Source organism: Papio anubis, chromosome 1 (genome assembly GCF_008728515.1).
Source record: "Papio anubis isolate 15944 chromosome 1, Panubis1.0, whole genome shotgun sequence".
In the NCBI taxonomy this organism is placed as follows: domain Eukaryota; kingdom Metazoa; phylum Chordata; class Mammalia; order Primates; family Cercopithecidae; genus Papio; species Papio anubis.
In genome coordinates this window covers 130,738,905-130,759,320 of record NC_044976.1, presented here as the reverse complement: position 1 = coordinate 130,759,320, position 20,416 = coordinate 130,738,905, and the positions used below count along the sequence as shown (strand labels likewise).

Sequence of the window (20,416 nt, the reverse complement as noted above, 5' to 3'; positions counted from 1 at the left end):
CCTGCCTACCTCTTCCATCACCACCATCCCTTGTTGACGTCCTTGTGATTAGAACTTGCTGACAAAACATTCTCAGAATGGATTTGACTATTGCCTATGGTCCTTTCAGTGCACTTCCTCCAGCGGGTTTATAGCTAGTACCAGATCAGAGATTTATTCTGCAGATCCCCACTCTTACTGGCATACTTTCATGATATTTTAGACCCCATCAACAGTTTCCTGAGAAATAATTTACTAGCTGGGTGCCACTGGGTTATTATTGTTGCTAATCTATCTCCTCTCTTTTAAATGTGTTCATAGTGAGAGAAAGAAAATATATTTGTATTTGGTATCCATAAGTCAAATTCTCCCTTATAAATTAGTTAAGCCATTTCTGACTAAATCTTATGGTTTGGTACCTCCCAACTCAGCCCTTTGCTTTTTTTTTTTTTCCCATCTGTGTTTACAATTAATAGAATTTAAAATATTTTGTTTTGTTTTATTACCACTTTTATTTTCTGTACTTCATTTTTTGAGGGAGATAATAATAAAGGAGCAGCCCAATGGTGGGCAACAATGATAGGCTTGAATAATGCAGATTCCTGGCCCCTGGAAAATGGGAGTGTTATTTTTGATAATAATTAGTTTCATAAATTGCCTGCCCTCCAGATGCCAGGGGCAAGACTGGCCAACATGTTCTCTCCAGTTTTCTGCTGGTCTAATAGGTAAAAGAGTATTTTGATGCACCCTTCTGTTTATTCTTCTACAAGTTTCCCAGAGAATGGAGTGTCCATTTCAAAATTCTAATAAGCCACTGAACTGAGAAACATTTTTTAACTCTCCTCAAGTTGATAAGAATGGTCAGTTGACATTTACAGAGCAACAGCTTGGTTCTAAATACCACCCAGCACCAAGCTCTCCTGTCAAGATTTAGTTGGGAGTGCTCTGCCCCACCCTGCCCTACTAGGAAGTCAGCATTTGCATGTTAAAAGCAGCAGAGCAGCTGCATCCTGGGGAGGGGGTCCTATGACACAGGCTTGCTTTGCTGCGGCTTGGCCAGGGAGGCCCTGCTCGTTAGCTTGATGGAGTGTGCTGTCTCCCAAGATGGGCGGCCCTTCTGCCAGTACATGATGTTGGCTGAAATGCAACCACTTGGCCTAGAGAAAAGAGCCTTGGCAGGGGTGGTGGTTGGTGTTTGGAGGGGACTGGTGGGGAAAAGTCACTCAATAATAGCCCCAGGTTATGGCTGAATTAGTTAGGAAGCAGCTCAACTGGCAAAGCCAAGATGGCATCCAGCAAGACTGGCAGCTCCATGGCACCCGACTATGTCACCTGCCAGTGACTCACCACATGCTCCCACCCTTTGGTTTTGTTCTTCTCAGCGCCTGAAGGGAAACGATCCTCAGGCCTGACAGCCGTTTGGGTCGCTCGAAATCGGTTTGCTGTCCTAGATCGGATGCATTCGGTGAGTTAAGACTAAAAGCGGAAACTAATTTGGGGAGTGTGGTGGCAGCGGCCTGTGTATTGCAAAATAAAGACCATTGTTTTTTCTATTCTCCCCCGAGCAGCCGTGATTCTCATGTATTGGCTATACCTCTGTCTGTAGCCCTACACTAAACCCTCTTGGGGGAAAGGCATTAAAACTGATTTGATTGGGTTGATGATTGCGGTGGCTCTGGGTTTAAGAACCAAGCTAAAGTCACTGTTGGCTACAGGAGCCCAAAATGCATCAAATCTGAAGTGAATGGGCTGGATGAGGAAATTTCCCTCCTTGTTCTGCTGTCTCCATTGTTATTTGAAATGTAATAGGTCCAGCACAAGATAAAGCACGCTGAAGAAAATATTTAACAAAATTTAAGCCCCAGAAACACTGTTTTCTCTCTGTTGTTCATTGAGGAATTCAGACTTTAGTTGGGACTTCTCAGAATGTTTTAGTTGGAGGAGAAAAAATATGTATTAAAGACCTTAGAGAAGATCTTGGTTGGCGTGGTCTGTCTGCAGTGGTCATTGACATGGACAGGACAAAAAATACTTGTTAATTGACGCTAAGGAACAATTGCTGAGAGACATCATCAGTTGCCATCATCATCTATACACACTTCTTCTCTTAACCCCATCTTTAATACTTATTGCAGCTTCTGATCAAGAATCTGAAGAATGAGATCACCAAAAAGGTACAGGTGCCCAACTGTGATGAGATCTTCTATGCTGGCACAGGCAATCTCCTGCTTCGAGATGCGGACTCTATCACACTCTTTGACGTACAGCAGAAGCGGTAACATATCAGGTGCCCCTAAGCAAACAGCCATGTAGTTGGGGAGAGTGGACATCTTTAGTGGGAACCTTTTTCCCCAAGTGAGTTTGTCTTGTTGCTTGGCCACTTCTTGTGCTCCCAAGACTCTTTGTAGTAACTTTTCCTTTCTGTGATCACTCTCCATCCTGCACATCCACACTAGCATTACAGCGAGAGTCTTGGTTATTTATCTGTTTTTACAGTACTTACCTGAACAAAGCGTGTTCTCAGGGCTTAGAACGAGAGAGACACAGATTAATAACATAGTTCCTATATTTAAAGGAGCTTACAGTCCAGTGGTGAAAATAGACATACACAGATTCCCTAACAATACAAGGAAATGAGGGAGAGGGGGGTTGAGGAGGGGGAAAGTGCACAGTGTGAGCCAAAATGTTTAAGTCACTGAGCTACTATGTAGAAATTACATTATTTTGTGTAATTAGTATTGCATTAAGAAATTGGGGTTTACATTAATTAGAGGGTGCAGTTGATGTAGATCATAGCCTGAGATAAGGGAAATAGATCCATTCATGTTTGCACATCTCTGTCTATCTCAGGACTCTGGCATCTGTGAAGATTTCTAAAGTGAAATATGTTATCTGGTCAGCAGACATGTCACATGTAGCACTACTAGCCAAACATGGTGAGTCTTCATTATATCCACCCTGATTTAGAGACCAGTCCCTCCCACCCCCATTCCTGCCAGTCTACGGCACTTACCCTATCCAACAGAACACTCATGCCCTTTGCCTCTTACAGCCATTGTGATCTGTAACCGCAAACTGGATGCTTTATGTAACATTCATGAGAACATTCGTGTCAAGAGTGGGGCCTGGGATGAGAGTGGGGTATTTATCTATACCACAAGCAACCACATCAAATATGCTGTCACCACTGGGTAAGTTAATTATCTGGGATACAGAATGGGAGAAGGCAGCTTCCTGAAATCACTGTCCTGTCTTGAGATGTAACTGAAGTCCTCAGTGAACTTCCTTCATGGAAAAGTCTTACCTGGCATATATGTGCAAAGGGCATCAGAACATTCTTTTTTCAACTTTTTAAAAATTGAGAACTCTGAAACAAATGTAGACAATTACATAAAAAAATATATAGAATAACAAGTTATGTAGTGAACATCAACATAACTACCACCCAAGTCAAAAAACAGAACAGTGCTGGCACCCCAGAAGCCCTTCGCCATGTGGTCACAACCCACCCTGTTTCCACCAAAAATAACATTCTAGTTTTTACAGTTAATTTCTTCCTTGCTTTTCTTTATAATTTTACTGCCCTGTGTTTCTTGGTATGATTTAGTTTTGCCTGGTTTTGCCTTCATATAAATGAAACCATACTGAATATATTTTTTCATATTTTGCTCAATATTTTGTAAGATTCATCCATCTTGTAGCTCCAATGTAATTATTTTCATTTTTGTATAATATGATTATACCACAGTTTGTCAGTTCTACTCTTTTAAGGAATATTTGAGTGAATTCTAGTTTTTGGCTTGTGTGAACAATGCTTAACATTCTTTTACCTGTTTTCTGGTGTACATGTACATACATTTCTCTAGAGTGTATCCTCGGAGTAGAATTGCTAGGCCATAGAGTATGCATATCTTCACATTTATTAGGCAATGTGAAACTGCTTTTCTTTTTTTTTCTGAAGTGGAATCTCGCCCAGGCTGGAGTGCAGTAGTGTGATCTCGGCTCACTGCAACCTCCGCCTCCTGCATTCAAGTGATTATCCTACCTCAGCCTCCCAAGTAGCTGGGATTATAGGCACGCACCACCACGCCCAGCTAATTTTTGTATTTTCAGTAGAGACGGGGTTTCACCATGTTGACCAGGCTGGTCTTGAACTCTTGACCCTGTGATCTGGGCCCGCCTTGGCCTCCCAAAGTGCTGGGATTACAGGTGTGAGCCACCGCACCCAGCTGTGAGCCACCGTGCCCAGCTGTGAAACTGCTTTTCAAAGTGGCTGTACCAATTTGCATGCCCCCCAGCTTGGTATAAAAATTTCCTTTTGGGCCGGGCGCGGTGGCTCACTCCTGTGTCCCAGCACTTTGGGAGGCTGAGGCGGGCAGATCACCAGAGGTCAGGAGTTCAAGACCAGCCCGACCAACATGGAGAAACCCTGTCTCTACTAAAAATACAAAAAAATTAGCTGGGCGTGGTGGTGGGTGCCTATAATCCCAGCTACTCCAGATGCTGAGGCAGGAGAATCACTTGAACCCAGGAGGCAAAGGTTGCAGTGAGCCATGATCGTGCCCTTGCACCCCAGCCTGGGCAACAAGAGCGAAACCCTGTCTCAAAAGAAAGAAAGAAAAAATTTCCTTTCTTGCCTTCTTGACCAACACTGGGTTTTGGTGAGACTTATTTTTGTCCATCTGATGGATGTGTAATGGTATCTCCTTGTAATTTTGTTTTGCTGTTCTCTGTTTCCTAGTGAGATTGAGCACCTTTTCATCTGGCCATCCAGTAGGATTTCCTCATATGAATTCTGTTCAAATCTTTAATCTGTCTTACATTATCTTTCTTTTTTGGATGTCTGTCCTTTGTCAGGGCTACATGTTGCAAATATCAGTATCTCCCCTTTTGTAGCATGTCTTCTGATTTTCCCTATGGTATCCTTTAATGAACAGACAGTCTTAAAACGTAGTTAAGTTTATGAATCTTTATTTTTTATGGATATTAGGTTTCATCCTATTTTAAAGATCTTTATTGACTCCCAAATCATAAAACTATTCTTCTGTATTCTTTTGTAAAAACATTGTAACTTTGCTTTTTATATCTAGGTCTATAATCTACCTGACATTGATTGTTATGTATGCTGTGAGGTATAGAAAGCTTAATCCCACTTTTTCCATAAGGACACTCAATTGCTCAGCAGCATTATTGAAAAGACCACTCTTTCTCCATTGTTCTGCAGTCTCATCTTTGTCATACATAAATCATGTTTTCAAAATGCAAGGATCTGTGGTCTATCTCCGCTCTAATTCCACACTGTCTTAAATAATGTAGCTTTATGATAAATCTTCACATCTGGTACAACACTTACTCTGATCCTATTTTGTTTATTTTTTAAAAGTTGTTAGGGTATTTTCAAGGAAATTATGCCTTTTCACATAAGTTTTGTTGTCGTTGTTGTTGTTGTTGTTTTGAGATGGAGTCTCGCTCTGTTGCCCAGGCTGGAGTACAGTGGCGTAATCTTGGCTCACTGCAACCTCTGCCTCCCAGATTCAAGTGATTCTCCTACCTCCCCAGATTCTCCTGCCTTATATGCGCATGCCACCACACCCAGCTAATATTTGTATTTTGAGTAGAGATGGGGTTTCACCATATTGGCCAGGCTGGTCTCAAACTCCTGACCTCAAGCCATCCTCCCACAGTGGCTTACCAAAGTGCTGGGATTACAGGCGTCAGCCACCAGGCTCAGCCCTTCACATAAGTTTTTAAAGTAACTTGTGAAATTCTTGGCCGGGCACTGTGGCTCAAGCCTGTACTCCCAGCACGTTGGGAGGCCGAGGTGGGCGGATCACGAGGTGAGGAGATCAAGACCATCCTGGCTAACACGGTGAAACCCCGTCTCTACTAAAAATACAGAAAATTAGCTGGGCGTGGTGGCAGGCACCTGTAGTCCCAGCTACTTGGGAGGCTGAGGCAGGAGAATGGCGTGAACCTGGGAGGCTGAGGTTGCAGTGAACTGAGATCGCGCCACTGCACTCCAGCCTGGGTGACAGAACAAGACTCCGTCTCAAAAAAAAAAAAAAGTAACGTGAAATTCCACACAAAAACATTTGTCATTTTGTTTGGAATTGCATTGAATCTCTATATCAGTTGGGGGATAACCACCATCTTTACAGTCCTTACAGTGTTCAATTTCCTAATCTGTGAACTTGGTATAGCAGCTCTTCATTTAGGTCTTCTGAAACATCCTTCAATAAAGCTTTATAGTTTTCTCTATAGAGATCTTGCATTTCTTTGGTTAGATTTATTAGACACTTGACGGTTTTAAAATTCTGTTTGTAAATGGATATCTATTTAAAATTTTAATTTTCTAATTTTGTTGATATTTAGAAATATAGTTAATTCAATTTAAATGAAGGAATCTTGCTAGACTCTTATCAATTCTAGGATTTATATTTCCTTTACAAATAATCATAGTATCTGTGGGTAATGACAATTTAGTTTCTCTTTCAAGTACTTACATATTACTATATTTTTCTTGTCTTACTGCACTGACTAGGATCTCCAGCAATGTTGAGTTAACATAATGACAGCAAACATTCTTGTCTTATTCCTAACTTAAAGGGCGAACTTTCAGTGTCTTAGAATTATGTGAGCTTACAGTAGATTTTTTAAATGTATATCCCTTTTCTGTGAAGGAATTTTGCTATTTCTTTTTGCTAAGAGTTTTTTTTTTTTTTTTTTTTACCTTGAATGAATGTTGAATTTATTTATTTATATATATTTATTAATTTAATGTAATTTAACTATTTATTTTTGGCAGAGAGTCTCACTCTGTTGCCCATTGTGTAGTGGCATAATCTTGGCTCACTGCAACCTCTGCCTCCTGGGCTCAAGTTATCCTCCCAGCTCAGCCTCCCAAGTAGCTGGGACTACAGGCATATGCCACCATGCCCAGCTCATTTTTGTATTTTTTGTAGTGATGGGGTTTCATCGTGTTGCTCAGTCTGGTCTTGAACTCCTGGGCTCAAGCAGTCGGCCTGCCGTGGCCTCCCAGAGTGCTGAGATTACAGGCATGAGCCACCATGCCTGGTCCAAATGTTAAATTTTATTAGATAACTTTTCTGCATATACAGGTTGAGTATCTCTTACCTGACATGCTTGAAACCAGAAGTATTTTATATTTCCGATTTTTTTCTGATTTTGGAGTGTTTGCGTTACTGATTGAACATCCCACATCCAAAAATCTGAAGTTCAAACTGCTCCAATGAACATTTCCTTTGAGTGTCATTTCAGTGCTCACTTTTGGATTTTGGAGCATTTCAGATTTCCTGTTTGGGATGCTCAGTCTGCATTGAGGTAGTCATACAATTTTCCTCCTTTCATTGATTAATGTAGTGAATTAAATTGATTTATTTTTTATTTTTTATTTTTTTTTGAGACAGAGTCTCACTCCAGGCTACAGTACAATGGCATGATCTCAGCTACTGCAACCTCCACCTCCCGGGTTCAAGCAATTCTTTTGTGTCAGTCTCCCAGGTAGCTGGGATTATAGGCGTGAGCAATTATGCCTGGCTAATTTTGAATTTTTAATAGAGACGAGGTTTCGCCATGTTGGTCAGGTTGGTCGTGAACTCCTGACCTCAGGTGATCCGCCTGCCTCAGCCTCCCAAAGTGCCGGGATTACAGGCATGAGCCACTGTGCCCAGCTGATTTTTTATGTTAAATCAACATTATATTCCTGATATAAACCTAACTTGGTCTTGATATTTTTACCCTTTTCAAATATTGCTAGCTTTAGGTTGCTAATATTTTGCTGATGTTTTCACATATTTATAAGTGAGATTACCTGTAATTTTCCCTTTTCTTTCTGTCCTTGTTAGGTTTTAGTATCAAGGTTGTGTGAATTTCATAAAGTAAGCAAATAATGTATCTTTTTCTGTTCCCTCAATGAGTTTGCATAAGATTGAAATTAATTCGTCCTTGAATATTGGTTAGAATTTGCCCTTGAAGTCATATGGACATAGGACTTTCTGTGTGGGAGGATTTTTAAAATTTGATTCAGTTTATTTAGCTATTACAGGACTGTAGGTGTTTTCTATTTATTTTTGAGTCAGCTTTGGCAAATGTTATTTTTTAGGAGTTTGATCCTTTGATCTGCCTATCTATCTATCTATCCATCTGTCTATCTATCTATCTATCTATCTACGTATCTATCTGTTCATCCATCTATCTATCTATCTATCTATCTATCTATCTATCTATCTATCTATCTCTCTATCTATGTATTTATTTATTTTGAGTTGGAGTCTTACTTTGTTACCCAGGCTGGAGTGCAGTGGTGCGACCTCGGCTCACTTCAACCTCCGTCTCCTGGGTTCAAGTGATTCTTCTGACTCAGCCTCTTGAGTAACTGGGATTACGGACATGCACCACCACGCCTGGCTAATTTTTGTATGTTTAGTAGAGACGGGGTTTCACCATGTTGGCCAGGCTGGTCTTGAACTCCTGGCCTCATGTGATCTACCCACCTCGGCCTCCCAAAGTGCTGGGATTACAGATATGAGCCACTGTGCCTGGCCAGTTTGATTCTCTTAAAAAGTTACATCTTTATTCTGCAAGATCTGTAGTGATATCCCCTTTTTCATTCATACTATTTTCTTTTCTCTGAATTACCCTCATGAGAGGGTTATCAATTTTATTCAAGTTTTGCCTTTATTGAATTTCTCTATTGTATTTTTGTTTTCTATTTAATTTCTACTATTGGCTTTATTATTTTCTTCTACGTACTTTCTTTGGTTTAAAAAGAACAGTAACATTTTTGAGATGAGTGCTTGTTAATTTTTAGTTTCTCCTAATATATACATGTAGAACCCAATAATTTTTAGTATTTCTTTTAATACAGTCTATAAATTGTCAAGTATTGCGTTAGCTATATTGACAAACTTCAATTTGCAATCTATTTATTATTATTGAGTTCAAAATACGCCTGTAATCCCAGCACTTTGGGAGGCCAAGGCAGGTGGATCACCAGGTCAGGAGATCAAGACCATCCTGGCTAAACGGTGAAACCCCGTCTCTACTAAAAATACAAAAAATTAGCCGGAGTGGTGGCGGGCGCCTGGAGTCCCAGCTACTCGGGAGGCTGAGGCAGGAGAATGGTGTGACAGGAGGCAGAGCTTGCAGTGAGCCGAGATCGCGCCACTGCACTCCAGCCTGGGCGACAGAGCAAGACTCCATCTCAAAAATATATATACTTTCTGTTTTTTATTATTTCTTTGTCAGAACTCTTCACATATACCTCTCTTCTACTTTCAATTATAGCTTATAAAGGAGTTATCTGTCCATAATCACCTACTGATTATATATAAGAACTTAAGATTTAACCGTTAGGTCTGATTCCTATAGCCATGTCTGTTACTCATCTTCTAGGATAATAGTATATAAAGAAAAATCATGCCATCTACCCCATCATAGAAAGAATATGATAAATTTGGCATTTAGTTCTGCTCTTTTTTGAATCACTTCCCATCTATATCATTGTTCAAATGGCACTTGACAAAAGACCGTTTCCTAGGTGTGTTCCATTTCTTCACAGGATGGATTTTCCCTCTCACTTACTGAAAGTTGTGCCATCTACCCTCTGTTCTTAGGGACCACGGGATCATTCGAACTCTGGATTTACCCATCTATGTTACACGGGTGAAGGGCAACAATGTATACTGCCTAGACAGGGAGTGTCGTCCCCGGGTACTCACCATTGATCCCACTGAGTTCAAATTCAAGCTGGCCCTGATCAACAGAAAGTATGATGAGGTACGAAGTGAGGATGCAAACTAGAGTATTAAGAGAGGCAGCACTCTTTTTTTTTTCTTTCCTGTGAGTGATGTCTACTTCTTGCCCAACCCTACCCCAAATGTCTAGGTACTGCACATGGTGAGGAATGCCAAACTAGTAGGCCAGTCTATTATTGCTTACCTCCAGAAGAAGGGCTATCCTGAAGTGGCACTGCATTTTGTCAAGGATGAGAAAACTCGCTTTAGTCTGGCACTGGAGTGTGGAAACATTGAGGTGAGAGGAATATGGTCATCAGCCCCATATTATCTTAGAGGTGAGAGGATTAGAGTGGCATTGGGAGGGCATTATTCTGGGCTTGCTTCTTTAGCCAGAATAATGAAATTTGGGATTTTTTTAGTTGTTACATTGAGCCATCTTCCTGTTGCTCTTTGCCCATCTCTACTTTTACCTGCCTCTGCTTCTCCCACAGCATTTCTATTTTTGTCAACCTCAATTAGTGTGAATTTAGTAACTTCTAGGATAAAAGCAAGATGGTATGGAATTTGAAAATCTTATTATTTCCTTGACACTTAATCTTGCTGACTGGCTACTTAGATGAAAGAGTACCTATTAAGCACTGAGGCCTAGAATGTATAGGCATTGCTTTCTAAGATGAAAAGGGCTTAGGAAAACGTTTTCCAGTTCTGAACTTCTTCCTAGTATTATTTCTTCTGTCTTTGCTAAAGCCCCTGTGGATCTTCATACCTGGCAGTTAGGAAGTAAGGTAGCTAAGCAAGAACTGGCTCTGTGGAATCAGCAACTGCTGGGTGGTTTTGTTGTAAAAGTAAATTTCCGAGGAGGAGGATAAATGTGATGTGATTATTTCTATCCCTGTATCTAAAGGGGTTCTATGTGTTCACTGGATTTTTTTTTCTTTTGTTTTTTTTGAAACAGGAGTCTCGCTCTTATTGCCCAGGCTGGAGTGCAATGGCGCGATCTTGGCTCACTGCAACATCCGCCTCCTGGGTCCAAGCGATTCTCCTGCCTCAGCCTCCCGAGTAGCTGGGACTACAGCCGCGCACCATGATGCCCAGCCAAATTTTTTGTATTTTTAGTAGAGACAGGGTTTCACCATGTTGGCCAGGATGGTCTTGAGCTCTTGACCTCATGATCCGCCTGCCTTGGCCTCCCAAAGTGCTGGGATTACAGACACGAGCCACTGTGCCTGGCTAATTTTCAATGGAATTAGACTAAAAGCTAGGAGTAAGTGAAAGTATAAGAAATTCTTTGGGAAATTTATATAGAGTCAGATGCTTTGCAGAGTCCCTGGTTTTGAGTCACATTGTCCTTCAACCTGTTAACACAACCCTGGGGATTCTTTAGATTGCTCTGGAAGCAGCCAAAGCACTGGATGACAAGAACTGCTGGGAAAAGCTGGGAGAAGTGGCCCTGCTACAGGGAAACCACCAGATTGTGGAAATGTGCTATCAGCGTACCAAAAACTTTGACAAACTTTCCTTCCTGTATCTTATCACTGGCAATTTAGAAAAACTTCGCAAGATGATGAAGATTGGTGAGGCCCTCAAACTAAGGATGGGAAGAGGGGTTCTTGGGGGAAGGAGGAAGGTGAATAAAGGAGAAAGGGAACTTAAAAGAAAAGACCTAACTTGGTGTCTCTTACTTACTTGGTGCAGCTGAGATCAGAAAGGACATGAGTGGCCACTATCAGAATGCCCTATACCTGGGTGATGTGTCAGAGCGTGTGCGGATCCTAAAGAACTGTGGGCAGAGTAAGTATCTGGGACTTACCAGCTTTTTCAGGGTCTGAGGAAGTATTTTTCTGTTCTTGTTGAGTTAATTTGTGTACAGTGGTGAGGGATTTCTCTTTATTGTGCATTTTTTTAGGAGAGACAACATGCTCCTCCTGTGCTTAGAAGATTTTATTCAAAGCCAAAGCGAGGTGCAGCCAGAATATTCAGTCCAGCCAAACACCCTTAGGAAAATAGTTATTCATGAGGAAGATAGGAGATTTTAAAAGGCCTAGAGCAGACACCCTAGTAAATGCACATGGTTGGATGCCATTAGAATTTTATTCTTTATTTTCAGTTTGGAGGTTTCACTCATTTATTCATGTATATAGTCAAGGGATATTTTTGAGAACCCACTATATACCAAGCATTGTATTAGCATTTGAGATACATTAGGGAACAAACAAGGTGAAAGATGAGGTTTGGACCAAGGTGCTCTTAGTGGAGGGGTGAGCACTGGTCAGATTCAGGATATATTTTGAAGGTAGAAACAACATGATTTGTTGCAGTAACTAGATTTAAGATGTAACAGAGACGAGTCAGGGATATCCAAGGTTCTCAGCACTGATGGATAGGTCTCAAAGATAAGCAGCTAGTTAGTTCTCTGTTGCTGTGTAACAAATTACCCCCCAATTTAGTAGTTTAAAACAACAAACATTTATTATTTCACAATTTGTGGCATGGCTTAGCAGCGTCTCTCGTGAGGCTACAGTCAAAGTGTTGGCCAGGACTGCAGATATCTGAAGACTCACCAGGGAGAGAATCTACTTCTGCACTCACTCAATGGCTGTTGACAGCCCCCATGTCCTTGCTCCCTGTTGTCTAAGAAACGTCACTTTCTTTTCGTGTTGCCCTCTCCAAAGAAGTTTGTAACGTGGTAGCTAGTTTCCCTTACAGCAAGTGAGCAAAAGAGGGCACCCCAAGATAGATGCCACAATCTTTGTAACCAGATCTAGGAAGTAACATCCCATCACATCTGCCATGTTCTATCCATTAGAAGCTAGTTAATAAATCCAGCCCACACTTAAGAGGTGGGTATTATGCAACAACTTGAATACCAGGAGTCAGTGATCACTGTGGGGACCATCTCAGAGGCTGCTTACCCCAGCAACATGCATTTGGAAATGTACCTATACCACAAAGTCTGTTTTCTCTACAGAGTCCCTGGCCTATCTCACAGCTGCTACCCATGGCTTAGATGAAGAAGCTGAGAGCCTAAAGGAAACATTTGACCCAGAGAAGGAGACAGTGAGTCTTTATTTACATGATTGTCTCTTATTACAGGAGTAACTCTAAGATCTTAGAACAGTTTAAAATTATGAATATCACTCTCCCACCTGGTTATCAGGAGAGGCAGAGAAACAAATGACATCAAAGGAGGCTCCATAACTTTCCTTATGTGACTTCCAAGTGCTGTTTGTTTTTAGCCTCTTTTCTTCTACTATTCAGATCCCAGACATTGACCCTAATGCCAAGCTGCTCCAGCCACCTGCACCTATCATGCCATTGGATACCAATTGGCCTTTATTGACCGTATCCAAAGGATTTTTTGAAGGCACCATTGCCAGCAAAGGTAAGTACCTACTTCTCCCATACCACTTTTGTTGTTTGTTTTGTGAAGAACTGTCCTAGAGAATACCATTAGCATTTAGTTTAATCTGTCCTTTTTTTCTGCATGAAGCCTAATGGAGTATTGAAATGCCAGTCATTTATGGTGCGGTCATAAAAACTTAAAATAGCATTTTCAGGTCATTAAAGAAAATTTAGAAAATAGGGAGAAAAACAAGGGATCCCTCTACTACCATCAATAACTTCAGTTAATATTTTGGTATATTTTCTTAAGTTTTACTATATATGTAGTCATGTTCTTTGTTCAGTATTTTATCATTCATGACACAATCTTAAAGGTACTAATTCAAGTACCTGTAATTCCGGTATGTGGGTATAGGCAGATGTGTGCTACCACCCTCCACCACTTCCACCCTTAACCTCCTCCTGTTTTCTTGGTCTCCTAGTTTATTTCACATGAGTAAGAGCCTAAACAGACTCTTAAGCATTTTGTGCTGAACCCCGGTCTTTCCTCCACCTCCTCTATCTACCCTATGCCTGACGCCTTGTACATATTGTAGTGGTGGTAGCTTAGCAAAGCTCTCAGGAAGAAATTCAAGAGTGGTAGCCAAAGGCTGGTAAGTACAAATTATTTAAGAGCCAGTTTTTGGTAGCAGGAAGGCCAGTTCCTTCCATCTGTCTTCTATTCCCTCCCTCTGTGAAACCTACTGCAAGTTAGCATAACATATATACCACAAAAATAAATAATACACAAAAATAAGTAATAAGTAGGCAGAAGCTTGGCACCTGTTTTTGAAAGGATTTAACCTGCCTGCAGAAAAGGCCATATCTCAGACTTGCTGGACTATAACCAGTTCCGTTCTATTCCTTCCCTCTGTAGGGAAGGGAGGAGCACTGGCTGCTGACATTGACATTGACACTGTTGGTACAGAGGGCTGGGGAGAGGATGCAGAGCTACAATTGGATGAAGGTAAAAGTGCTGTTTTAAGACTGTTCTGGGGCGATGGACACCTTGGATTGGGACTGGGTTGTGGGTAGATCTGCAGACCTCCAGGCCATGAAACCAACTAGGATTGATTTTACTTTCTTTGGCTAAGATTATGCCACTGCCCAAATCTGTTTTGAGCTTGAATTTTCCTTACAGATGGGTTTGTGGAGGCTACAGAAGGTTTGGGGGATGATGCTCTTGGCAAGGGACAGGAAGAAGGAGGTGGCTGGGATGTAGAAGAAGATCTGGAGCTCCCTCCTGAGCTGGTATGTGGAATTTGTACCCTTAGAAGGTTCTCTCCATATCTCCCTGTGGAAGCTAGAGGCCTTATTGTCCCCCACGACTATCCTAAGGTCTCCAGAAGGGAAGGGGACTAGACCCTCCTAATCTGATGCTTATCTCCCATTTGAAAGAAGGAAGATGGCTGGGCACGGTGGCTCATGCCTGTAATCCCAGCACTTTGGGAAGCTAAGGCAGGACAATTGCTTGAGCCCAGGAGTTCAAGACCAGCCAGCCTGGGCAACATATCAAGACCCTGTCTCTATTTTTAAAAGTAAAAGAAGCAGGAAGCATGAGAGAGTCAAAGTTAGTGGCCTTGTCACTTCCATCTGTCCTGATATGCTCAAAGAGGAGAGGATGTAGGACTTATCTCTAATCTGATGCTTAACTCCCATTGAAAGAAAGAAGAATGAGGTAATCAGCGTTCTTCCAGCAGCAGCTTATGAGAAGGCAGCACCTGGAGTTTTTGATAAGTCATTTTGTCACTGGTGAGGTGGCTTCTCTTTTGGCAGTCTTCTGCCACAGCTATCACCCCTCTTCCTCAGTGGAGGCAGGGAACAATGTAAATGGTTGTGTTCTAGATTCAACAGAACAAAGTGCTTGAATGGCCTAAAAAATTACTCAATTTGGCTGGGCACGGTGGCTCATGCCTGTAATCCTAGCACTTTGAGAGGCTGAGCCAGGCAGATCGCTTGAACTCAGGAGTTGGAGAACAGCCTGGGCAACATGGCAAAACCCCATCTCTACAAAAAAAAATACAAAAATTAGCCAGGTGTGGTGACTTGTGCCTGTGGTTCCAGCTACTCGGGAGGCTGAGGTTGGAGGATTGCTTGAGCATGGGAGGCAGAGGTTGCAGTATGCCGAGATCATGCCTCTGTACTCCAGTCTAGGTGACAGAGTGTGACCCTGTCTCAAAAAAAAAAAATTACTCAATACTCAATTTTTGGTTTTCCCCTAGGATATATCCCCTGGGGCAGCTGGTGGGGCTGAAGATGGTTTCTTTGTGCCCCCAACCAAGGGAACAAGTCCAACTCAGGTAAGCAGGAAGAAACCAGCAGGGATGAGTGGCTAATACTCGATTAGTGTATAACAGGTGTTGGAGAATAGAGAAGAACAAAGTTTCACTTGGCTTGGGTTTTCTTGTTTCTTGTTAGATCTGGTGTAATAACTCTCAGCTTCCAGTTGATCACATCCTGGCAGGCTCTTTCGAAACAGCCATGCGGGTAAGTAACCTTGGCTTTTCCTCTTGAGTGTGCCTAGCCCAGGGTCCCAGGGAGATGGTTGACTCATTTTAATCAAGTGAAATTATCCTACCCGCAAGGGCAAAGGTGTATATTTTTCATGAAAACTCTTTGTTAGGTACACTTGACTTTCTGTTATCTGCCTTCCACTTGGCCTAGTAATCTTTTAGGGCAGATCCTTCAGTCATCTTCCACCCATTTATAGCTTGCTTTCTGGCTCACATCAGTGAGATAAGTACCCCTTCCCAAGCAGGGGTCTCTTTTGAACACTAAGCCAGTATTGTTGTAATAACAACAATAATGATAACATTGCAATAACCGCTAACATTTATTTAATGTTCACTATGTGCCAGGCACTATCCTAACCACTTTAATAGGTATTATTAAATGAGGTAGGTCTTACAATTAAATGTATTTTACTGATGAGGAGAGGAAACGTGAACAGAGAAGTTAATTACCTTGCCCAAGGAAAAGTAGCTTTTTATGCAGCAGGGCCAAAATCCTTGTTTCTTTCCTTCTGTTCCAGCTCCTTCATGACCAAGTAGGGGTAATCCAGTTTGGCCCCTACAAGCAACTGTTCCTACAGACATATGCCCGAGGCCGCACAACCTATCAGGCTCTGCCCTGCCTACCCTCCATGTATGGATATCCTAATCGCAACTGGTAAGGCTCTTCGCTCTTTGCTTTCATCTGTTCCAAGTTATGGTCGATATTTCAGATGGTAGCCTCAGTGACATAGTCAGAATTCTTTCAGAGCTAGGGTTTTCCAGTAGAAAAAAAGATCTTTGGCTTGTTACTCTATGGGGTTTGGTTTACATCTGCTGTCTTTGACAGCAGCTACTTTGACAGGAGACAGGAGGGTAGCTATGAGGATGTTTGCCAGAAAAGGAAATTGGATCCTAGTTGGCTACTGACTATCCTGTCTTCTTCCTACTTTTCCCTTTCCAGGAAGGATGCAGGGCTGAAGAATGGTGTACCAGCTGTGGGCCTGAAGCTTAATGACCTCATCCAACGGTTGCAGCTGTGCTACCAGCTCACCACAGTTGGCAAATTTGAGGAGGCTGTGGAAAAATTCCGTTCCATCCTTCTCAGTGTGCCACTTCTTGTTGTGGACAACAAACAAGAGATTGCAGAGGTAAGAGGGTCTAGCCACTGTCCCAGTTCTGGGCACTCCCACATTCTTGTCTCTGTATCCTGACCTTCTGCCCCCTCTACAGGCCCAGCAGCTCATCACCATTTGCCGTGAGTACATTGTGGGTTTGTCCATGGAGATAGAAAGGAAGAAGCTGCCCAAAGAGACTCTAGAACAGCAGAAGCGCATATGTGAGGTAAGATCTATAGGACCCTGAGTACAACAGAGACGTCCTTCCCTTCACCCTTCACTAGGTTTGAATTCTTTTAATTTCAAACCCAGATCTGAGTGGGGACGAAGAGAAATTTAGGCCCTTCATTTCTATGAGGGGAGGATGCATTTCTTCACCCTACTTCCTCATCTCACCAGTCCTCCATACCTAGGAGGCAGAAGACCTCTCTGCTTTATAACCCATCCTGTTGTGTTGTGTTGTGTTGTGTTGTGTTGTGTTTTCTATGCATGTGTAGCAGCTTAGAAACGACCTCTACCAGGTGTAGCATCAACCTGGCATGTGTTCTTCTTTCTGTCCACCAGATGGCAGCCTATTTCACCCACTCAAACCTGCAGCCTGTGCACATGATCCTGGTGCTGCGTACAGCCCTCAATCTCTTCTTCAAGCTCAAGAACTTCAAGACAGCTGCCACCTTTGCTCGGCGCCTACTAGAACTCGGGCCCAAGCCTGAGGTGGCGCAACAGGTAGATGGAGCTCCTTCAGTGACCATAGGGAAGCCAGATCAACTCTTACATGGAGGGAACAGACCAAGGTCCTTGCCTCTGAAACAAAGCAGTAAATAACAACATTCAACAAAAAGAGCCAACAGAATGCTACCTTCTGTTTACTTCCTGACTTGGTGCTTCCTTTTTTCCTGGAAAATTAGTAGTTTATTGAGACATGACAATTGTCTAAGAGTGCTGTGCAACCTAGAATAGCTCCACTGCACCTGAAAGTAACCCCAGTCCTGTCCTTAAGCTCCAGATATCCCATCACAACCACCACAAAGCTTCATATACACATCTCATTTCTTGTGTCCTCCAAATGCATTCTTTTTGGGTGATGGAAGTCTGTTTTAACCCTTTCTAGGACCTGATCCTGATAATCTCCAGAGTTAGTGGAGGAATGTGGGTCTAGATTATGGAGCCACTTTTGTATTGAGGAGGTGAAAGTTTGATACAATAGGAATGGTGATTGTTAACCCTTCACATACATCCAGTACAGAGGTTGGGACCTCTTTTCACCTAGTACAGTTGTATCTCACATCAATGGAACTACCAAACCATGGTGATGGGATCCTTTTGAGGTGTTGTCTGCAGCTTTCCATCCTCCTAAATAAAATACTCCTTCCTTTTCCTAGACCCGAAAAATCCTGTCTGCCTGTGAGAAGAATCCCGCAGATGCCTATCAGCTCAATTATGACATGCACAACCCCTTTGACATCTGTGCTGCATCATATCGGCCCATCTACCGTGGAAAGCCAGTGGAAAAGTGTCCACTCAGTGGGGCCTGCTATTCCCCTGAGTTCAAAGGTCAAATCTGTAGGGTCACCACAGTAAGTACTGTCCTCAATAAATGTATCTAGGATATTGAGAGAAGGGGAAAAAGAAAGAAACATGGTGGTGGTTTTTTTCTTCTTGTGCTTGTCCCCTGCTCCCTGAGGCAGTGACACTGGAGAAAGCTAGAGCATCTCCCCACTGCTGTTTGCTAGTCAGTGACGAACACCCAAATACCTGTCTACTACGCCCATTGAGGGTATAGGGAATAAGTTTTCTAGAGTTCTCAACCTTACAAATCTCTAACTTATTCCTCTGTTTGCTCTTCCACAGGTGACAGAGATTGGCAAAGATGTGATTGGTTTAAGGATCAGTCCTCTGCAGTTTCGCTAAGGCCCCCTTTGTGTGCATGGGTCAGTCACCATATGTTCCTCCCAGAGAATGTCTCTATATCCTCCTTCTAACAGCACCTTCCTCCTGCAACTACTCTTTGGATTTGGCTTTCTCTACCCTAAAACCTAGTATCTTTTCCTCTTCTATGGAAAAATCTGAAGTCTAAACTTGACTTTTTTGAGGTCTTCTCAACTTGACTATAGTTGTTCTAATAATTGGCCCTGCCTTTCCAGCTTAATTCTAAGGAACAAGTAAAACTCTGGGCTGGGTGGAGTGGCTCATGCCTGTAATCCCAGCACTTTGGGAGGCTGAGGTGGGCAGATCATCTGAGGCCAGGAGTTTGAGACCTGCCTGACCAACAGGGTCAAACCCTGTCTCTAATAAAAATACAAAAATTAGCCTGGCATGGTAGCATGCGCCTATAGTCCCAGCTACTTGGGAGGCTGAGGCATGAGAATCACTTGAACCTAGGAGGTGGAGGTTGCAGTCAGCTGAGAACATACTACTTCACTCCAGCCTGGGTGACAGAGCAAGACTCTGTCTTAAAAAAAAAAAAAAAAAAAAAAGGAAAACTCTGTGATGGACATTTATTTAGTAAATCCCTTCAGTATTTATCCCTTCTCTTCCCACAGCAACTTTCTTTCCTGTCAACTAGAAAGGAGCAGGATGTAATAAATACATGTTGGTGTGACTAGGCCACACCAACTCTTAATCATCTCCCATTTTCCTTAGACATTTAAATTCCCAGGCAGGTACCCTCTGTGTGCTCAGAAATTTGAAGAAGTTATTTGGTTTCCCAAAATGCACACTGCTGGTTATTGATTTGTTCTTTACAACTATTGTTCTCATATTTCTCACACTAAATAAATCTCTACGAGAGCTTCTTGACTTGGTCATTTATTTCTTGGACACTCTCATGTTCTTGTTCACCCATGCAGGTACCCCACCAAAGCACATGTCTTCCTTCCAGTAATAATTTTTAATTACAAAATAAACATCCACTATTGGGGGAAAAAAAAAAAAAGCTAGCCGAGCATGGCAGCGGTTGCCTGTAATCCCAGCCACTCCGGAGGCTGAGGCAGAGGATTGCTTGAACCCAGGAGGCAGAGCTTGCAGTGAACGGAGATCACGCCACCGCACTCCAGCCTGGGCGACAGAGTGAGAGTCTGTCTCAAAAAAACAAAAAAAGAAGCACATATTTTTCATAGGATATATATGAGGACCTAAACTGCTGTGAAAATGATAGAAAGCAAGTAGCTCCCCTATTCTGTTTTTGATTGCAGCCTTTTATCTCTTGCTGATTATAGCAATATTTATTGAGCAACTGCCATGTGCCTGTCACTGTTCTAGATATTTTACATGTAATATACAGATACAAGAATAGTACATTATATATATTACAATGATAAAATTTTTACATTGACAATACAATATTTTGCTTGTCATATGCTAAGAATAATTGGGTAGACGTTACTGTGCCTTTGATTAAAATATGTACTTTTTTGCATTTTAAATTCATGTTTTCAATAAAAAATGCATATAGTTAAAAAATCAGTAAATATAAAAAGCTATTCTGTGACAAATCTTTCCATCCTTTCATCAGGCACCCAGTTCCTATCACCTTCCCCAAAGCAGGTAACCACTGTTACCAGCTTGCTTACATCCTTCCAGAAATTTTTTATGTGTATACTAGCAGATATGACTATGCCATTCTCTATCCCCCTTTATACACAAATGAAACCATATTATTTAACAATTTTGTACCTTTGTTTTTTCATTT

The 20,416-nt window shown here is 42.0% G+C and overlaps 1 protein-coding gene across 2 annotated transcripts in view; it reads left to right on the top strand.

Moving 5' to 3' along the window:
- The window catches only part of COPA (COPI coat complex subunit alpha), a 53,115-nt gene extending 33,591 nt beyond the window's left edge, over positions 1-19,524 (top strand). The window contains exons 14-33 of one of the 2 annotated variants that reach the window (XM_003892913.3): positions 1,362-1,444; positions 2,115-2,254; positions 2,830-2,915; positions 3,032-3,170; positions 9,615-9,777; positions 9,886-10,032; positions 11,122-11,311; positions 11,433-11,528; positions 12,706-12,794; positions 12,996-13,119; positions 13,996-14,085; positions 14,260-14,369; positions 15,341-15,418; positions 15,537-15,605; positions 16,150-16,286; positions 16,572-16,758; positions 16,841-16,951; positions 17,290-17,451; positions 18,108-18,302; positions 18,577-19,524. In XM_003892913.3, coding sequence (XP_003892962.2) covers positions 1,362-1,444; positions 2,115-2,254; positions 2,830-2,915; positions 3,032-3,170; positions 9,615-9,777; positions 9,886-10,032; positions 11,122-11,311; positions 11,433-11,528; positions 12,706-12,794; positions 12,996-13,119; positions 13,996-14,085; positions 14,260-14,369; positions 15,341-15,418; positions 15,537-15,605; positions 16,150-16,286; positions 16,572-16,758; positions 16,841-16,951; positions 17,290-17,451; positions 18,108-18,302; positions 18,577-18,636 — 2,456 coding nt within the window. In that variant the 3' untranslated portion in view covers positions 18,637-19,524. Of the gene's footprint in view, positions 1-1,361; positions 1,445-2,114; positions 2,255-2,829; positions 2,916-3,004; positions 3,171-9,614; positions 9,778-9,885; positions 10,033-11,121; positions 11,312-11,432; positions 11,529-12,705; positions 12,795-12,995; positions 13,120-13,995; positions 14,086-14,259; positions 14,370-15,340; positions 15,419-15,536; positions 15,606-16,149; positions 16,287-16,571; positions 16,759-16,840; positions 16,952-17,289; positions 17,452-18,107; positions 18,303-18,576 lie in introns of both variants that reach the window. The other variant, XM_003892914.3, reaches the window with a different exon arrangement.
- Positions 19,525-20,416: the final 892 nt, after the last annotated feature.